Below are 19,820 nucleotides of genomic sequence, written 5' to 3' on the forward strand. Positions count from 1 at the left end.
GGTCCTTCTGGTTCTTTCTGTCCCTTCGTCGTTGCTCTTCACTTTTGGTTCGGGTGGTGTTATCCTTTCTCTCTTGGTTGTTCCAGGACCGTCATCTCATGCCTAATACTGTCACTTTGTATTGTGCGGCGCTGGCGGAGCCACTGCAGCTTGCTTTCGACATCGATGTTACTTGTGCACCGTTTCACAAGCTGTCTCGTGCATTCTTTCGCCTCCGGCCTGCTTATGCGCTGCCTGAGCCGTCCTGGTCTTTGGACAGAGTGCTCTCCTATATATCTTCTCCTCGATTTGTTGTGGCCCCTTCAGTTCAGGATTGTTTCTCCAAGGCTCTGTTTCTGTTGGCATTAGCCTCTGGGGGTCGGGTGGCGGAGCTTCATGCTCTTCTCCGGCACAGAGGTTTTTGCTCTTTTGGTTGTGGTCATAGTTATGTTCATCTGCAGCCGTCTCCCTCTTTACTGGCGAAGAATGAGACTACTGCCTTCCTGAGGTGTCCTTGGATTGTTGATGCTTGGTTGGTCAGGTCGGTCGGGGGTTCATCATGTGTTGTGTCCGGTTGCGGCCCTCCGCCGTTATCTGCACGCCATGGCTTCTGTGTCTGGGGACACGCTTTGGGTTGATCCAGTTTCCCTTTCTTGTTCGCGGGTTCGGGTCTCTCAGGTCGTCCGCAGGGTAATTAAGTCTAACCAGCCTGCGGTCTATCCCAGTGCATGACGTTCGAAAGTTTGCTGCTCTTGCTGCCATCTTTAGCAATATGTCTTGGGTTGACATTCGAGCACGGGGTTTTGGGCGGTCGAACAGGGTCCTGGCTGCCTGGAGTTGAGGAGTGGAGCACTGACCACCTCCCTGGTAGGTCCCCATTCTTTCTTCTTTTGTCTTTGGTGAAGTAGCTGCGGGAGCCTTAGGGGGCTTCCCCCCAGAAAACCAGCGTTGACTGTAATGAAACGCCATTTTCTGGGTGAGTTCCGGAGGCTCCCTGGCAACCCTCTGGGGAGCTCTGGTCGGCGTTTTTTCGTATTTTTTATATCCAGCCTCAGAACTGGGGTGAGGATCGCTAGCGCGAGGGTCTGGGCTCCCGATTCCTCCTCAGGAGGAGGGGGAGAGCTGCGCAGACGTGAGGCACAGCTCGTGTGACGTCATGCTTGTTTGCTCTTTTGTCTTTTGGGGAGTTTTGTCCACTCGTTTGACGATTTTCATTGTTAACCAGAATAGGGATTTGTTTTGTTTCTCTTACTTTTCTGGGTGCCTGTCCCGGTCGATGGCAGATATAGAATGCTCCATATCATATGTGCATTTCTATAGGCCATTGCTCCTCGTGCCGAACCTGGCTCGTGGTCCCCGGTAGGCCTAGAACTTCACCCACATCGACTGATGCAAAATAGTTAGAGTATCCATATTAGCCATGGATAGCTCCAGGGAGCCTCCGGGACTCACCCAGAAAATAGCGTTTCATTACATTCAACGCTGGTTTTTTCGCCTGCATCTGAAGTTTTTCCCTCTTTTCATTGCCATATCTCTTTTTTGTTCTCTTTCGGGGTGTCCTACCCTGTCTGTCCTTTGGGAACATTTGAGTGTTGGTCTTTTCACCTGTTCTTGTGTTTTCTGCCTGTGTTTGGGCTCTGGGTCTTGGTTTTGGGCCTAATGTCCATGCCCTGTTTGATCTGCTAGCTAGCTCCCACCCCTTCGGCCCTCGGTCCGTTTTCTATCCGTTTTAGCAGGGGGTTTGTCAGGGTCATGTTTCTTGCCCTTCCTTTTCGTGTTCTTTTTCTAGGCACCTGTTGACATTATTTCTTTCTTTGGTGTGTTTTCTGTCAGCAAATGTGGTGGTTAGGGTTCCCCCCCTCCAGGTTCGTTTCCGTTTTTTTTTAGTTCTTCGGTTTCTTTGGGTTCTTCGGTTTTGTTGTGGAGGTTTTCTTCCTCTTGGGTTTTCCCTGTGGAAGTGCGGAAAGCTCTTGGTTTCATCCTCTGCGACCAGGAATTTGCCTCTTATGGCTTGGCCTCTTTTGTGTTCGGGTCCTCTTCCGTATACTGGGTCTTCCTGGCATGTAGACTGCCCTTTCTTTTCTTGGGTCTTGGCACAGGGTTTTGTCATGCTAGGGCTCTAGCTTCTGCTAGATGAGGTAAGATTTGGTGCCAGCTTCTGTGCCGGTGCCTCCTTCGGGGCCGTCTTCATCTGGTCGGTGTGGTGCTCACTCTGTTCGCAAGTTTTCTTCTCGGAGCCTGCCCCTTCGCAGGTTGCTGAGGTGCTTAGGGGAAGGCCGGCTCTGTTTACCCATGCTTGGTCCCACGATTCGTGGGCGGTTTGGGTCGTGTCATCTGGCCTGTGGTTGCGTTGGGTGGCTCCTTCTCCTCTAGGGAGGTTCGGGGCTGACGGGGGCAGGTTTCTTCCCCTTCGCTCTGTTGGGTCATCTTGGAATGGGTGCACTTGGGCATGGTCGAAACGACTTCGTCCCTTGAGTGGGTTTCCCGCTTGTTTCCCATACTGAAATTGGACTGTGCAGATCTTCGGTTCATTCTGGACTTGTCCCATCTGAACCGCTGGATTCCTTGCCCTCTCCTTTCAGATGACCACATTGTCCCAGGTCCAACTTCTTTTGGAAACGGGTTGTTGATGGTGTGTCTGGTTCTCTGGGATGTGTATTGGCTCATCCCGATTCATCCGGGGTTCAGGGACTGGTTAGGTTTCATTCTCCTTCAGACTGTTACGTTTTATTCCCCTGTCCATGGGATGGACGGTCGACGCTGACTCCTTCAGTTAGCTCTGCCGGACATATGGGTTCCCGGTGGTGGACCTCTTCGCGTTGTGGTTCTGGCATCTCCTGATATATGTAGTGCTCTTCCCCGACTGCAGAGCCCTAGTGGTGGACGCTTTTCAGCAGGACTGGTCGAGGTGGGGTTACCTGTACCTCCACATCCCCCGGTGCAGCTGTGTCTTCTGGTTCTGGCTCGTTTGGAGACTCATCGTAGGAGAGTCGTCCGTGTGGCCCTGTGGTGGCCGGCCCAGCCTTTGTTTCAGTTGCTTCTTGCTCTGTGTCCGAAACCGGGACATTTTCCATGGCTCCACCTCTTCCTGCAGATTGGGCTGGTCCGGTATCTGGCTGCTTCGATATACTCCTTTGCTCTTCGCATCTGGTCTTTTTGACGCATGTGTATCACCACTTGTATGGTTATCAGGTGGCTCTGTTGATGGTGTCCCACCTGCAGTCTTCATCTCATCATCTCCTGGCACTTGCACCCACCTACACTCACCCACCGGCTCTTAGCACTCGCCCACCTATACATTTCCAGCACCCACCTACCCACTCCCACCTACCCACTCCCAGTATCCACACCCATCTACCCACTCCCAGTACCCACACCCACCTGTTCCTAGTACCCCATCCACCTACTCCTGGCACCCCATCCAAATACTCCTGGCACCCCATCCAAATACTCCTGGCACTCCAATTCACCCATTCCTGGCACCCACCTGCCTGCGTACAGCATCCCGATAGGCTGCTGGCTGCTCACTGCTTGCTGATTTTCCTTTAGGGAGCCCCTTCGGGCTCCCTGAAGCTATCTTCCTAAGATTGCTTCATACTGAAAGGTCTCGTCAGCCACAGCTAGTTGTGTTTGGCCTGCCAGGGACTAGAAGCTGGCCTCCCACACAGAGGCACAGATAGTAGGTGACAATCAGCCCCCTCATCAGAAAAAGCCTCAGGAATGTCAGTTCAGCTTTTCAGATAACTGGAAGGTTCACAGCAAGCAAAGCCCTGAAAACCCACCAAACAATTACTGCAAATGAATCATATGAAATTGGGGATTCACTCGAGTGATCTCAAAACACGCTAGTACCGATACTACCACTAGGCAGCCCGGCCCTGGCTCCCAGGCAGCTCCCCAAGTCAGTTCTGTTCCTGATGTTGGTGTCACCATTACCAACTTGTAATGCTTCTGGTCAAGCCAGCTCATGGGCGAGCCCCAAAGCTTCATGCTTAGTGCTAGCTAGCCTCTCTTCTATGTGCTTGTCTTGTGGGGACATTTGCTTTGTTGTATAGTTTCCAACTTTTAGTGCAGCTTCACATTCGTGTTTTGTTTCTGGCTTGTTGTGTGGGCTTGGCTCTTTGTGCATATTGAGCTGCATGTAATTAGGGTTTTCTGTCCTCTGTGCCTGATAATACTGCCATTGCAGAGCCAGAGTTATCTTCTCTGGCATCTTCGGGGTTCGTCTCTGTTCCCCATTAATTGGTTACGGTTGGTGGCTATTCATTCGACGAGTGGTCCATGTGTGTGGGGTGCCCACTTGGTTTTCCTTTGTGCCCTGGGAATCCCTCAGATCTCTGCCGTGGTCCTTATGGAGTGGCCCGGTGTGCCGAATCTTTCGTGTTGCGAGGTTGGGGGTTGTTCATCGTCTTTGATACCTGTTGATGATCATCCTTTCTGCCCCCACCATGCTGCCTGTTGGCTCAGTGATGTTTACAACCCTGAGTCTTGTGAGGTGTATTTTCACTTGGTGGATTTTGCCTCCCAGTTGGATGTCCATGTGAAGTGTTTGTGGCATATTGATCATCTGAAAGCCATGGAGTTGGCTCCTGTGGTGTTTAGGGTCCTGGAATTGGAGGTGATGGTCATCTCAGTAGACAAGGTATCAAGGGGCCTGACAGCAGAATGGACAGAGCTCGAGGTTCGTAGTCCTAAGGGTCCGGGTTCGATCCCTGGTAGAGGCAGAAACAAATGGGCAGAGTTTCTTTCACCTTGATGCAGTAAATTCACCTAGTTCACCCAGCAGTAAATAGGTACCTGAGAATTAGACAGCTGCTACAGGCTGCTTCCTGGGAATGAGTGTGTGTCAAAATTAGGATTAAGGACTTGCCCGAAACGCTATGTATGCTAGTGGCTGTACAAGAATGTAAGAACTCTTGTATATATACATAAATAAATAAAATAAATAAAAATCTCCACCTGGATTGTCTGCACCTCCACTTCCTTTCCCTGTGGGTTTGGTTCGCCCTACCTCTAGTCTTCTCATACCCCCTGGTTCCAGCTCTGAAGCGTCTGAGGGTTTAGGAGTCTGGCTGGGGATTAGGTTGGGGTGTTGCTCAGCCTTTTCTGGGAGTGGTCCCTTCCATGTCGGCAGCAGAGGTAGTTGAGGCTTCATATTGGCATGTCCCGAATCATTCGCGGTTCAGGGACTGACTCGGTTTTGTTGTTGGGCATCTGATTTACCACTTTCGTTGCCTTCTGTTCAGGTTGAACCTGGCACCTCGTGTGTTCACACGCCTTACGCGGGTCGTGGTAGCCCGTTTGCGTCTCTTAGGTGTTCGGGTGTTGGCCGACCTCGACGACTGGCTGGTTTGGGCTCCTAGCCGGTCGGCTTGTTTGCTAGCCAGGGATTTGGTTCTTTCCCAGCTCGCCGGGTTCGGGTTCTTGGTGAACTGGAGGAAGTCCCATCTGGTCCCCCTCAGGTTCGGACTTGGCTAGGTCTCGTTTGGGACTCTCAGACCGTCTCTTTGTCTCTCCCTCCGGAGTCTCTCCTGCGGCTGTGGTCCCGCCTTTGTCTGTTTCTGGTGTGCCCTCGAGTCACCCGGCGGTTGCTCGGGGGGCTGTGCGGGAGCCTGAACTTTGCGATGGTAGTTTACCCACCGGGTCGGGTTTGGCTTTGTCGGCTGTTCTGGTTCCTTCAGGGGTCACCCCTTCTGCCTCTCTCGCTATAGCTTGGTTCGACCCCTGGGGGCCTTGCGTCGGCTGTTGCGTCGCCGGCTTCCTCTTCGGGTTTTTCAGGGTTCAGTGCCTTGGGGCCTGTCCGAGCCCTCACTCGATGTGTACACGGATGCGTTGTCTCTCGGCTGGGGCTTTGTAACCAGTGCTCACCAGGCCAGCCAGGGGCGTTGGGGTCCATCCTTCCATCGAACTCACAGCACGGTGTGGGAGTTCGCGGCAGTGTGGTTTGCTCTTCGGAGGATTCGGGTCGCCCGCAGATCAACGATTCGGCTCCATTCGGACTGCTCTCCGGTGGTTCATTGCCTGAACCGCGGGGGTTCGATGCGGTCCTTGTCTCTTTGGGGTTGGTCGCTTCGGGTGACTTGTCTGCTGAGTTCTCGGGGTTTGGCTCTCCTGGCGGTTCACGTACAGGGAGTGTCCAACCTCTTGGCCGACGCCCTGTCTCGCTTCGTTCCCATCTCCACAAAGTGGACGGTCGACGACGATTCCTTCCGTTGGCTTTGCCAGACGTTCAGGCGCCCCGAGGTGGACCTCTTCGCGTCGGTGTGGTCGAGGCGCCTTCCCTTGTATGCGGCGCCTTTCCCCAATTGTGAGGCCGTCTGGGTTGATGCCCTCCGGCTGGACTGGTCGAGGTAGGGGTTCCTGTACCTCTTTCCCTTGGTTCAGCTGTTGCTCCAGGTCCTGACTCGCTTGGAGACTTACCAGGGGAGAGTTGTCCTCCTGGCCCCTTGGTGGCCAGCCCAGCCTTGGTTTCAGGTGCTGGTTGCTTGGTGTCCGAACCCGAGGGTTTTCCCGCGGCTCCGCCTTTTTCAGCAGATCGGGCCAGTACGTCACGTGGCTGGTTCGATCTTCTCCTCGAGTCTTTGCGTATGGGTTTTTTTACTCGAGTCAATCATCATCTCTATGGTGATCAGGTGGCCTCTTTGTTGGTGTCCCACCTGAGGGCTTCTTCTTGGCGGCAGTATGAAGTTTCCTGGCGGTCCTTCTGTTTCTTTTCGCGTCTTCGTCGTGTTAGTTCGTTGTCTGTTAGGGTGGTCTTGTCCTTTCTCTCTTGGTTGTTTCAGGACCGTCATCTTATGCCTAACACTGTCGCCTCGTATCGTGCAGCGCTGGCGGAGCCGCTTTAGCTTGCGTTCGGTATCGATGTTACATCTGCGCCATTTCACAAGCTGTCTTGTGCCTTGTTTCACCTCCGGCCTGCTCATGCACCGCCTGAGCCGTCCTCGTCTTTGGACAGAGTGCTCACTTACCTTTCGTCTCCTCATTACGTTGTGGCGCCTTCGGTCCGGGATTGCTTCTCCAAGGCTCTTTTCTTGTTGGTATTAGCCTCTGGGGGTCGGGTCGGGGAGCTTCATGCTCTCCTCCGGCACAGGGGGTTTCTGCTCTTTTGGTCGTGGAGATTGTTTTGTTTGCTTGCAGCCGTCTCCTTCTTTTCTGGCGAAGAATGAGACTGGTGCATTCCGGAGGGGTCCGTGGGTGGTTGATGCTTGGTTGGTACGGCAGGGGTGCATCGTGTATTGTGTCCGATTGTGGCGCTTCGCCGTTATTTGTGCGCCACGGCTTCTATGTCCGGGGACGGGGTTTGGGTTGATCTGGTTTCCCTTCTTCCCTGTTTGCGGGTTCGGGTCTCCCAGGTCGTCCGCAGGGGTATGAAGTCCAGCAAGCCTGCAGTCTATCCCCGTGCCCACGACGTCCGTAAGTTCGCGGCTCTTGCTGCTGTTTTTGGGAATATGTCTTGGTCTGATATTCAGGCGCAGGGATTTTGGCGGTCGAACAGGGTCCTGGCTGCTTGTTACCTCATGAATGTCCCTGGGCCTCGTCGGGCCTGTGTTGCTTTGGGTCGGCAGTTGCAGCCAGTTGTCTCCACTTCAAGTTGAGGAGTGAGCGACAACCGCCTCCTGGGTAAGTCCCTCTTTTTCTGTCTGTGGGTAGTTAGCTCCGGGGAGCCGACGGGGCTCCCCCCAGAAAACCAGCATTGAATGTAATGAAACGCCATTTTCTGGGTGAGTCCCAGAGGCTCCCCGGCATCCCTCCCTCCCTCCCGGTCAGTGATTTTTCGTGTTTTTGACATCCAGCTTCAGAACTGAGGTGTTGGTAGCCGGTGTGAAAGGTCTGGGGCTCCCCCTATCCCCTCCCAGGGAGGGGGGAGCTGCGCAGACAGCGGCGTGGTGACGTGTGATGTCACACTAGTTTGCTTGTTTTCTGTTGGGGAGTTCTATCGACTAGTTCGACTTTTGGTAGCAATTTTAACCAGAATAGGGGTTTGTTTTGAGGGGCTTACCCTTCTGGGTGCCTGTTCCGGTCAATGGCAGACATAGAATGCTTCCAACCACACGGGGGTTTCTATAGGCCATTGCTCCCTATGCCTCTCTGAGGGGGCCCGGTTCTGGCTGTGGTCCCCGGTAGGCCTAAGAACTCCGTACACATGACTGATGCCAAAGTCTGACATCAGCATATCAGCCTGGTAAAGCTCCAGGGAGCCTCTGGGACTCACCCGGAAAATGGCGTTTCATTACATTCAACGCTGGTTTTCTGTAATCTTTGATAATAAATCCATCTTGTTCTTTTTTTTCAGGTTGGAAAGTTGTCATTTTTTCGGCAAAATGCAGCCATTATAACTAGGAAGAAAGAACAAGCTGCTGAACGTCTCAATGAGCTTCGTGGCGAGTTAGCAAACCTTCAGGAGGATATGAGGGTAGGTTAGAATTCTTTCAGAAATATTTTTGATTTAGCATCTTATGCCTATGTATCTTTAATTATTGTTACACAAAGAATTAAAATATTGTATAAAACTACTAATGTGCTCAAACACAGGTACAGTACTAGTAATGATCAGCCATTGGGTACATTTATTTTAGTCTTTATCCAGCATTTCAGAACTAAAGAAATTAGATGAAGGATTTTATTATAAAATAATAGTTTTCTTTGTACCAAATTTCAAGACAGCAAAGACTTTTCCAAATTCTTTGAGGGGGAAAGTAATTTGGATACGCAATCTTCCATTGATCACTCGTTTTTTGACGGCACATGTACTGCAGTGCCACTTGATGGTTCAATATGTTTACTTGGCCTCCTCATTTCCTTTTAGTTGAACACTGCTAACCTTGTACAGTTTTATTATTTTTTAGCTAATCCCCTTGTTGCTCACTGGATCCAACAACCTTTATGGGTCCATAGATACACACATTGCACCTACCAGGTTTTAATCACCTGTTCAAACACCATGACAAATGACATTCCAAATTGCCTGGTTACTCTATTGAGAAAGGGGAACATTGGGAAATATAACTCAATGCACCACTGAGAGTAACCTCTGTATCATTGATATGAATGAATATTAGACTCAATAAACCCACTGCAAATGAAACTGAAATCAAATAATGTCGATTATCGCTTGCTAACTACTGGCTGGGCAATAATTCACAACACTGGCTACCACCTGATGGCAGCATCAAGAGCAGGGTCTAAAGAATTGTTAAGTCTACTAGTTACCTGACAGTGTGCTTAGTTGCTGCCTCCTGGGTCTGCAGTAGCCACTAAGATATCTTTGTCCAGTGGCTTGTCCTGCTTTACTGTCTTGGTACTTTCCACTAGCAGCTTTGTTTCAGGGTTTTTTCCCTGGCACTGTTTGTGATATTACTTGGCAAACCTTAACTGGTTTGATGTCAGATTTTGCTGTGTGTGCTGTTTTTAGGGCTGTGGCACAGTGTTTTGTAGCTCTAATGGCTACACCTTCTGCCTATAGCACTCATCTTACATGGTACAGCATCAGAATCACACTTGTATGTGTAACTACCTAAGTGTAGTTACAGGATGAGAGCTACGCTCGTGGTGTCCCATCTCCCCAGCACTCTTTGTCATATAATGCTTTGAAATTACTGACGGTTTTTACCTCCACCACCTTCTCACTTAATTTGTTCCAACCGTCTACCACTATTTACAAAAGTGAATTTTCGTATATTTCTCCGGCAGCTTTGTTTCGTTAGTTTAAATCTATGACCTCTTGTTATTGAAGTTCCGGGTCTCAGGAATTCTTCCCTATCAATTTTATCGATTCCTGTTACAATTTTGAACGTAGTGATCATATCGCCTCTTTTTCTTCTATCTTCTAGTTTTTGCATATTTAATGCGTCTAACCTCTCCTCGTAGCTCTTATCCTTCAGTTCTGGGAGCCACTTAGTGGCATGTTGTTGCACCCATTCCAGTTTGTTGATGTGCTTCTTAAGATATGGGCACCACACAACCGCTGCATATTCCAGCTTTGGTCTAATAAAAGTCATGAACAATTTCTTTAGTATTTCTCCATCCATGTATTTAAAAGCAATTCTGAGGTTAGAAAGAGTAGCATATGCTCCTCGCACAATGTTCTTAATGTGGTTCTCAGGTGACAGTTTTCTATCTAGAACCACCCATAGATCCCTTTCTTTGTCGGAATTCTTTAAAGATTTCTCACATAATTTATAGGTTGTGTGGGTCTATGTTCTTCAATTCCACATTCCATAACATGGCATTTATTCACATTAAATTCCATTTGTCAAGTGTTGCACCATATACTTATTTTGTCCAGGTCTTCTTGAAGGGCATGACAATCGTCTAGGTTTCTTATCTTCCCTATTATCTTAGCATCATCAGCAAACATGTTCATGTAATTCTGTATTCCCACCGGTAGATCGTTTATGTAGACAATGAACATTACCAGTGCAAGAACTGAACCCTGTGGTACTCCACTCGTAACCTTCCTCCAATCCGATACCTTGCCTCTGATTACGGCCCTCATTTTTCTGTCAGGAAATTTTTCATCCATGTTAGTAGCTTACCTGTCACTCCTCCAATATGTTCCAGTTTCCAGAACAACCTCTTATGGGGAACTCTGTCGAAAGCCTTTTTTAGGTCCAGATAGATGCAGTTAACCCAACCATCTCTTTCCTGTAAAATCTCTGTGGCTCGATCATAAAAACTGAGCAAGTTCATTACACAGGATCTTCCAGATCAAAAACCATACTGTCTATCTGATATTATATCGTTTTCCTCCAGGTGTTCTACCCATTTAGTTTTAATTATTTTTTCTAATATTTTGACTATTACACTTGTCAATGATACAGGTCTATAATTAAGGGGGGTCTTCCCTGTTTCCACTTTTGTAGATTGGAACTATGTTAGCCTTTTTCCACACATCAGCTACAACTCCTGTACACAGGGATGCCTGAAAAATCAGTTGAAGTGGAATGCTGAACTCAGGTGCACTTTCTCTCAGAACCCATGGTGAAACTCCATCTGGACCAACCTCTTTGTTCTTACTTAGCTCCTTGAGCATTTTTTCCACTTCAGCTCTAGACACCTGTATGTGCTCTATGTTGTTCCCTGGAATTCTTACTGTGTCTGGTTCCCTAAAGATTTAATTTTGTACAAACACACTTTGGAACTTCTCGTGTAGTGTTTCACACATTTCCTATTCATTTTCCGTGAATCTATTTCCCATTTTCAACTTCTGAATATTATCCTTAACCTGCAATTTGTTGTTTATGAATTTATAGAATAAACCTGGTTCTGTTTTACATTTGTCTGCAATCCCTTTTTCAAAATTTCTTTCTGCCTCTCTCCTCACTGCTGTGTAGTTGTTTCTCGCATCTTTGTATCGCTGATATGTTTGGGGGTTTGGCCTCTTCCTGTATTGATTCCATTTTTGTGTCTTTTGGTCTCTGGCCCTCTCGCAATTTCTATTGAACCAATCCTGTTTCCTAGTTCTGCATCTCTGTTTTGGTATAAATTTTTGTGTGCCTTTATCATATATTTCACAAAACTTGACATACATCTCATTCACTTCCTTGTCTAGCATAAAGTCTGTCCAATTATACTCACTAAAAAAATTTCTAAGGTGGCCATAATGTCCTCTCCTGAAGTCAGGTTTTTCAACTGCTTCAACCTCCTTATTTTCTTCCAGATTATAACGCATTGCATACTTTATTCCCAAAAAGACATGGTCACTTTTACCCAAGGAAGGAAGGTACTGAATGTCAAATATCTCTTCCTCCTTCCTGGGAAATATCAAATCTAGCGTGGAGGGAACGTCCCCTTCCCTCATCCTCGTAGCTTGTTTAATTAACATGTTGATACAAGAATGTTTCCAGGATGAGGTCTACAAATTTACAGGTCCAAAAATCTTCTGTTTTAGCTTCATATGCTTCCCAGTCTATGGATTTCAAGTTGAAGTCACCGACTATCAAGAGTTGTGATCTATCGTTATCCGCTCTTGCTATAATCTCTCTCATTATTGTTATAAGACCTTCGCGTTTACTATCTAGCTCCTCCATAGACCATGTGCTGCTTGGTGGTGGACTATATGCATTTATGATCATTAGTTTATCATCGTCATGGCAGATCTCTAGTGCTATTATGTCAACTTCTTGTGGATTGGCAGTCATTATTTCTATCACCTTTAGGTGTTCTTTCACCAGCACAGCAACGCCACTGCCTTTCCTAATTTTTCTGTTCCGTCTCCAAATTGAGTAGCCCCTTGGGAATATGACCTCATTTAAATAACCTCTTCAAGTTTTGTCTCTGTGAGTGCAACAATGTCTGGTGTCTGCAGCTGTATTACATCACTTAACTCCAGTATCTTCGATCTTACTCCATGTTGGTGTATGCAATCTTCAGGACCTTGTTCCCCCTCTCCTTATTCTTCACTCCCCCTCTCTATTGATTTTGTTGGTTTGCCTTTATGTACCACTTTACTGGTCTGCTTATCCCTATCACTTTGTAGAAAAAAGAATTGATTTCTTCTTCATTCCTGCTCTCATTTAAACTTTTTGCCTCGGCGAGGTTCAGTTTCAGCTTCTCTCTTTCTTCTTTTGAAAGATCTCGTCTTAACGACCACACTTTCCCATCCTCATCACTTTGTAATTTTCTGGCATTCCTGAGTACTTCTTCCATCTGTTTGGCACCGTTTAGGGTGATCCTCAAAGGTCGATCTTTCCTTTTCACGTATTTGCCTATTCTCCTGTAGTCGCACACATTCTTTATTGTAGTAAGACCTTCTACGAGGCCAACAATTTTATCTACTACTTTCGCTTCTTCTACAGCTCTTTCTGACCTAGATGTTATCTCCTTTTCTTTGCAACCAAAAATTATCAGGGATTTGCTCCGATCAACTGTGTTTTGCACCAACTTCGGGTTAGAGCCGGTTTGCACGGGAGCTGGGTGGCTGAGCGGACAGCACGCTGGACTTGTGATCCTGTGGTCCCGGGTTCGATCCCGGGCGCCGGCGAGAAACGATGGGCAGAGTTTCTTTCACCCTATGCCCCCTGTTACCTAGCAGTAAAATAGGTACCTGGGTGTTAGTCAGCTGTCACGGGCTGCTTCCTGGGGGTGGAGGCCTGGTCAAGGACCGGGCCGCGGGGACACTAAAAAGCCCCGAAATCATCTCAAGATAACCTCAAGAAGATAACCTCAAGATAACCTCGAGATAGATGCCAATTCCTTTCTCACTTCCAGTCTAATGTTTGTTTTATCCTGGTTGCTGCAGTGTTTGGCTTCCTTTACTGCTTATTAAATTTTTTCCTTCTCCTTGGCCACCTGTGCATAGGTGAATTGCATATCTTTCTTGCACTGTTCTATTCCCTGCGTAACTTCCTCCATCTGTGCTGACAAAAGCTGTTTCTCCTGTTGAATTTCCTTACCTAACCTATTGTAGTCATTTATGTTTAAATTTACTTTAACTTCTTCCAAAGCTATTTTTAAGAGTTTATTTTCTTCTTCCATGGCTTTGCAATTTGTTTCCAATTGATTTTTATCCTTGCACAAGTCTTTCACTATATTCTCAAGACATAAAACTTTGCTATTCAAATGGTCATTACTTTCTTTCAATTTACTAATTATTTCTACATGAGAGTTCACTATAGTATCTAATTTTACCAACTTGTTATGTAGACTACTAATATCAATGCTTTCTTCATTGAATCCCGCAAAATCAAGCTCTGTTTTGTTTTTCCTCTTGCCGGCGGCCATCTTGAATGTTCTTCTCTGCACTGGAAACACTAGGGCAACTTTTTCTCATATGATTTTTCACTTCCCTTGGCACATTCCTGTTATCTCACCTATTTTTCAAAAGCACTATACCTTTATGTTCTCTGGAACACCACTCACTATCATCAACCTGTACTACAATACTTAGGATTGTTGAAATATGCTGGAGCTCTTCTGATGCAAGTGTTGGCCCTAGGGGTGTCACCTCTTTCAATGTGTGAGCATTGATTGGTGTGGACTGAAGTTTGAAGCTGTGCAAGAATTTAAGAACTTTTGTATATATAAATAAATAAAAATAAATAAAATAAATAAAAATCTCCACCTGGATTGTCTGCACCTCCACTTTCTTTCCCTGTTCGTTGTTCAGTTCTTTGTCCCACATGTGAGAATGGATGTTCCAACTCATTGTATGTTCTCCCAGTTCTGCCATTTTTTCTGGTATGGTCCTCAAAAATTGGGGTCATACCAGAAAAAAATTAGGAATGGTTGTCGTTGTTGTTGTTCCTATTGAGAAATGGGGACTGTGTTTGAACTGGATCCTTCATGTCTTGAGTTTGGTTCCTCTTTCACTTCCTGACTATGGTACGAGTTCCCCTCCTCTTACTGACTTGCTGGCAATTATTCTTCTGGAGCCTACCTAGTTGTTAGATGATGTGTTGGATTTCCTTCTTGTCACTTTATGTTGATGTTACCATCATAGGAATTCATGATGCTAAAAACATTTTTTCTGGGGGATGCCCCGTCGGCTCCCCAGAGCTATCCAGGCTGAATGGCATCAGTATGACTTTCTGGCATCAGTCAAAGTGGGTGGAGTTCTTGCCTACCGGGAACCACGAGCCAGAACTTGGCCCTTTCAGAGAGGTACGAGGAGCAATGGCCTGTAGAACCCCCCCCCCCCTGTGATTGGGAGAATTCTATGTTTGCCATTGACCAGGACAGGCACCCAGACAGGTAGGTGACCCAAAACAAACCCCTGTTCTGGTGAAAATGTTGCTACCGAAAGCCGAACGAGTGGACAGAACTCCCCAAACAAAATTATCAAACTAGCATCACATCACGTCACGGCGCCGCTGTCTGTGCAACCCTTCTTCACCCCGGGAGGGGGAAGGGGGAGCCCCAGATCATCCGCGCCGGCGATCCAACTGGCAGTTCTTGGCTGATGAAATTACTGGCCGGTCGAGTGCCTCTGGCTCTGGTTTTTGTTTCAGTTCTGTGCCTTGTGGTGTGGACTGTCTCTACCAGCAGGGTGTGAGCCAGGAGTGAGATTCCACAGTACTCGGGGTGCATGCGCCTAGGGCTTTCTTCCCTAGGTGCTCTGTAAGCTCCCTTGGGGCTTGGGGCCACCTTCCACAAGTCACCTTGGGTTCTACCTCTGCTGTGTCCTTTACTGCTTGGTACTGGGCCGCCCTTGGAGTTGGCTGGGGGTATTGTTGTCCTTGTTTGTTTCTGGGTAGGTAGCAGTTTTTGTCGCTGGTAGGGGCGTAGGGTCCTGCACAGCTAGTTTTCACCAATAACAGTGGCCGGCTCTATTCCGCCTGGGTACGTTATGCTCTTGCGGGGTTTTTCTTTTGTTTTTGCCTGGTGGGGGTGGGGAGTCTGCCTTTATAGTCCCGATTTACTGCTTTAGATGTTTTTCTTTAGATATTTTCTGTTGGTGGTCCTCCCCGCTTGGCCCCCATGAGTGGACATGTCCCGGGGGTTCAGTTTTTAGAAGTTTGTTTGGTAAACTTGGGCACCGGTTTGCAGTACCCTGCCTGGGCTTTCCTTAGCGTGTAACCAAGGCTAAAGGCCCTGGAAAACCCCGCAGGGGCTCCGTGGTCCTACAGATGTGTCCCCTGAGTCCCCCTTCGCGTATTGTGAGTTTGACGGTTGATCTGTCCCCTTGTCTCAGGGTGACACTCACCAGTTGTGCCTCTGCCATGCTGCCTGTTGGGTCATTGTTTCTTATGATCCGGAGTCGTGCGACGGATGTTGTCTGTATGTGCTCTCGTTCATCCAGGCCACTAATCATGATAAGCAGGTGCAAGCGGCTGCGGCTTTACATGCAAGGGTAGGTTGCTGCAACGCTCTTGGTTGGTTGTGGCCCCGGATGCCCCGAGGCTGCCCCGTTTTGGTTGTTGGGGTCCGGACATGGGGGTAAGGGTCGCTTCGGTTCTGGCTCCTTCCACTCTTCGTCCTTTCCCTTCTGTTGTGCACCCTTCCTCCATTGCTTCCGGCTCTGAACCGTAGGCGGGTTTCGGAGTTGGAGCAGGGTTTGGTTGGGTTGAGACTCGGGCGGTTTCGGGGGGTTTTCCTCTTCCGGGGTGGCAGCGGAGGCATTCGAGTCTGTTCCTCCAGCCATGCCGTATGGGCCCGACCAGTGGGCTCGCTTTCTTAGTGTTTGTACGGCTGCCTCGGCTTTTCCTTGTGAAGCTGGGGCTTTAGGGGGTACAGCTCAGCCCCAGGTCTTGCTGTAGAGTTCCAGGGATTTGGGGAGGGGATGCCTAGGGAGCCTCGGCGCCATTTTGCCCCGCTTGGGTCTTTGTACCCTCGGTGCGGGGCTGGCAGTTCCTCAAAGTGGGGTTGTTCCTTACCCCCTCTGTGTTGGTGTTGGTTTCGGGTCTACCTCTCCGTGTCCGTGGTTCCGTGTCCCTTCGGGTCTGTCGGTCCCGTCATTCCTGGTGGTGTGTTTCGCCCCCTTTTTCCCTCACCCTTTTCGCGCTTACGTCGCGAAACTGTTCCCTTCGTATTGGGGTCTCTGTATGTCCCTTGATCAGGGGTATCTTTTTGTCCATATGTGCTTCCGTGCATTTGTGCTTGCTTGTTGTGATTCTCGTTGGTTCGCAAACCTCTTCGTACCTTCCAATATTATTGGAACGTATGTTGACTTCCAGTGAGGTCTCCCTCTGCTCCTTTTTCGGACTCGTTGGTTTCCTTCCGTCCTCTTTGTCTTCTTTCGCTTTTGTTTCGCCCTGTTTTGTTCTCACATCTTCTCTACTTCCAGTTTTGACGTTCCTCATCTTCGTTACGTTTACCTTCCTGGTGTTTGTACGATATGTGTATACGATGTCTGTACGTTATGTGTATGTACGATATGTGTGTGTCCACCTGGTGTACGAGCCACGCCACCCGGTAGACGGGTGGTGAATTTCGTACCTCGTGTGCTGGGACCGGGGTGTTTGTTTTGTTTCTGGGCGGTGTACTCATGTGTTCTGCGTCGTTTCTCGCAGTTTTCTACAGGTTCTTGCTCGTTTTCTCTCTCCAGTCATAGTTCTCTAGATGTTGAGGGTGTTCTGGATTTGATATATAGGGAACTGAAAAGAACATCAGAGAATTCGTTCTTTTCTCTGCTTCCGGGTGTGGGGTGGCTCAGAGTGGCACCACCTCCACCTCTTTACTGCACCTCATCTTCTGCTGGGCGCACGCCTCTGGACATATTTCACTTTAGATTTCCAATTTTTATTCAGGTGGCAGTACATATAATGTCTACAGCCTCTAGTACGCATGGCATTTGAGCGTACCACTAGCGATGCGCCTGGTATGTTACTTGGCTCAACTGTGTTGTTGCATGGTCATCTCTCTGCTCTGTAGTTGAGATTGTCCTGTCTGGCGCCTCTGTCGGCCAGGTGCTGGTTCTCGACTTTTGGTGGTGTGCTTACCTAGTTGTGCTTGCAGGGGTTGAGCTCTGGTTTTCTGGTCCCTCCTCTCTCCTGTCGGTCGATGGGTGTGCAGTTTCGAGAGCCTACTGGGCTCAAATCTTATCTACATTTGCTCCTGTGGGTGGAGTCTGCCTCCACCTTGTCGCTTCCTAGTGCATTCCATTTCCTACCTCCTCTGACATTGATCAGGTTCTTTTTCCTGTCTGTGGCTCCTTTGGGTACTCAGCTTCCTCCAGTGTCCCCTTGTGCATGTATCACCCTTGGTGACTGCTCCATCCTTGTCACTTTCCCGCTTGGCAAGGTTGTGTCGATGGCTCCTAACGGGGGTGTTAGATGTTGTGTGTTTTGTTTGGACACCTTGCATGTGTCTTCAGTGACTTTCCTTTGTCCATGTGTCTTGTTCTTTGTTGTCCTGTGGGGCTCTGCCCCGCATTTTGGTGCTTTTGGTTTCATTTGTCGGCACCTGGGTCTTTTCCCTATATTTGGACACTCCTTCGTTTCCTCAGTCCTTGTTTGTGTCCTTCATTGCTTGGTCTCTGATCTCTGGACACTCATTCCTTGCCTATCTTCGGTGCCCGGGCTGCACCCTGATATCCATGATGTCCTTCGGTGTATGTGCACCCTCCACTACACACTTTGTGGTTGGTCATGTGCATTGCATTCCCGGCTGCTCCTTGGTCCGTATTCGGGGTTTTCTTGCCTATTTCTGTTTTTCCTCCTCCTATGATACACTTGACTGTGTATCTGGGTCGGTGCTTATTGACTATACTGATGTTGGGTTCTCGGGTGGGCCTCTGTCCATGTTCAGTTCCCTGTTTTTGGACTACCCCTGTGTTCCGTTTTGGTACCGAGTTCCTTCACTTTTTTCTTTGTATCTCACTGCTGGCTTTGGTGTTGCACTGTCTGTGGGGGGATTGTGGACTTTCGGTCAACCGCTCCTGCCCTACTGGTTCCTTTCCTTTGGACAGGTAGCTGGGTTCCAGTCCTGGCTCCGGCTTTTCTTTGTTCCTTTTCCAGGACGTGTGTTTTTGCTTTCCTGCGGTTCACGTCCTGCGTAGTTCTCCTCATGGATACCTTGGGGACGTGTGCGTCATTCTTCCCTGCTGGAGCTGGTTATGCTGCTCCTTTGGGTTGTGGGGTCGCTGTTTTTCGATTCGCGTTTTGCGCTTTCGTTCGTGGTGCTCGTTTTCCTCGTTGGCCTCTGCCTGGGCCCTGGTTCCTTGGTGTTGGTCTTGGATCTTCAGGGGTCCTGGGGGGAATCCTCCCGAACGGGGTGTTTCTGCTCGCCCGGGTTGGTTCTTTTTCCGCTTGCTGAGATTGGGTTCCTTGTTTCCCTGGCGACTGTTCCTTTTGGTTTTTGCCTGCTTTAGCGAGACCTGCTGCTTTCCTCGGTTCTGTGGTCATGTGGGTCTTCCCGCGGCTCTGCATCTTTTTGCAGATCGGTCCAGCTCTGTACAGGGCTGGTTCGTTCTTACCCTTGAGTTTTCGTGCCTCGGGTTTTTGTTTCTGGTTTCTCGTCACTTGTCTCGGTTCGGTGGGTTCGTTGTTGGTCTCCCACCTGCATTTTTCGTCTCGGGGCCAGTGTGTGGTTTTTCTGGCGGTCCTTCCGGTTTTCCTATCTCTGCGAAGGGTCCTTCGGTCTCTGATAGGGTTGGCTTGTCTTTCCTTTGGGGTTGTTCCGGGACCGTCATCTGGGACAGTGTCCTGTCGCCTCGTATTGGGTGGTGCTGGTGGTGTTGCTCCAGCTTGCGTTCGGTGTTGCTGTTCCTTCTGCTCTGTTCCACTTGCTGTCTTGGGCATTGTTTCACCTCCGGCCTGCTCTTGAGTTTCTGGTGCCGTCCTGGTTGTTGGCCCGGGTGGTCTATTTTCTTCTCCTCATTTAGGTCCTTGGGTTGCTGCTTGGTTGGTCAGGCCAGGGGGGGGGGTGCTTCCTTTGTTGTTTGGTTGCGTTTTTTTCATTGTCCTCTGCATGTCTTGGCCTCTGGGGTCATGGATGCATTTTGGTTGACTGTGTTCCCTTTCTTCCATCATTCCTGTTCTTGGGTTTAGGTCTGCAGGGTCTTTGTTTCATCTGTGGTCTTGGTTTTTTCGGTTAGGGCGCGTGGTGTCTGCCTCCCGGATCCTTCCCTATTTTCCTTATCTGTGGTGAGGTAGCTCCGGGAGCTGACAGGGCTTCCCCCAGCCATTTTCTGGGTAAGTCCTGAAGGCTCCCCGGCATCCCTCCCTCCCTCCGGTCGGCAGTATTTTTTGCGTATATTGACATCCAGCTTAAGAACTGCTGGTTGGATCACCGGTGCGGATGGTCTGGGGCTCCCCTTCCCCCTCTGGGGGTTGGAGGGGGGGGTTGCGCAGACGGCGGCGCGGCGACGTGATGACGTCATACTAGTTTGATAATTTTGTTTTGGGAGTTCTGTCCACTCATTCGGCTTTCGGTAGCAATATTTTCACCAGAATAGGGTTTGT

The 19,820-nt window shown here is 49.0% G+C and overlaps 1 protein-coding gene across 1 annotated transcript in view; it reads left to right on the plus strand.

Moving 5' to 3' along the window:
- Positions 1-19,820, plus strand: part of LOC123755719 (intraflagellar transport protein 81 homolog) — a 192,451-nt gene that overhangs the window by 105,827 nt on the left and 66,804 nt on the right. Inside the window, exon 9 of the mRNA XM_045738459.2 lies at positions 8,273-8,392. Coding sequence (XP_045594415.2) covers positions 8,273-8,392 — 120 coding nt within the window. The remainder of the gene's footprint in view (positions 1-8,272; positions 8,393-19,820) is intronic.

The sequence above is a fragment of the Procambarus clarkii genome, chromosome 43 (genome assembly GCF_040958095.1).
Source record: "Procambarus clarkii isolate CNS0578487 chromosome 43, FALCON_Pclarkii_2.0, whole genome shotgun sequence".
NCBI classification, from domain to species: Eukaryota; Metazoa; Arthropoda; class Malacostraca; order Decapoda; family Cambaridae; genus Procambarus; species Procambarus clarkii.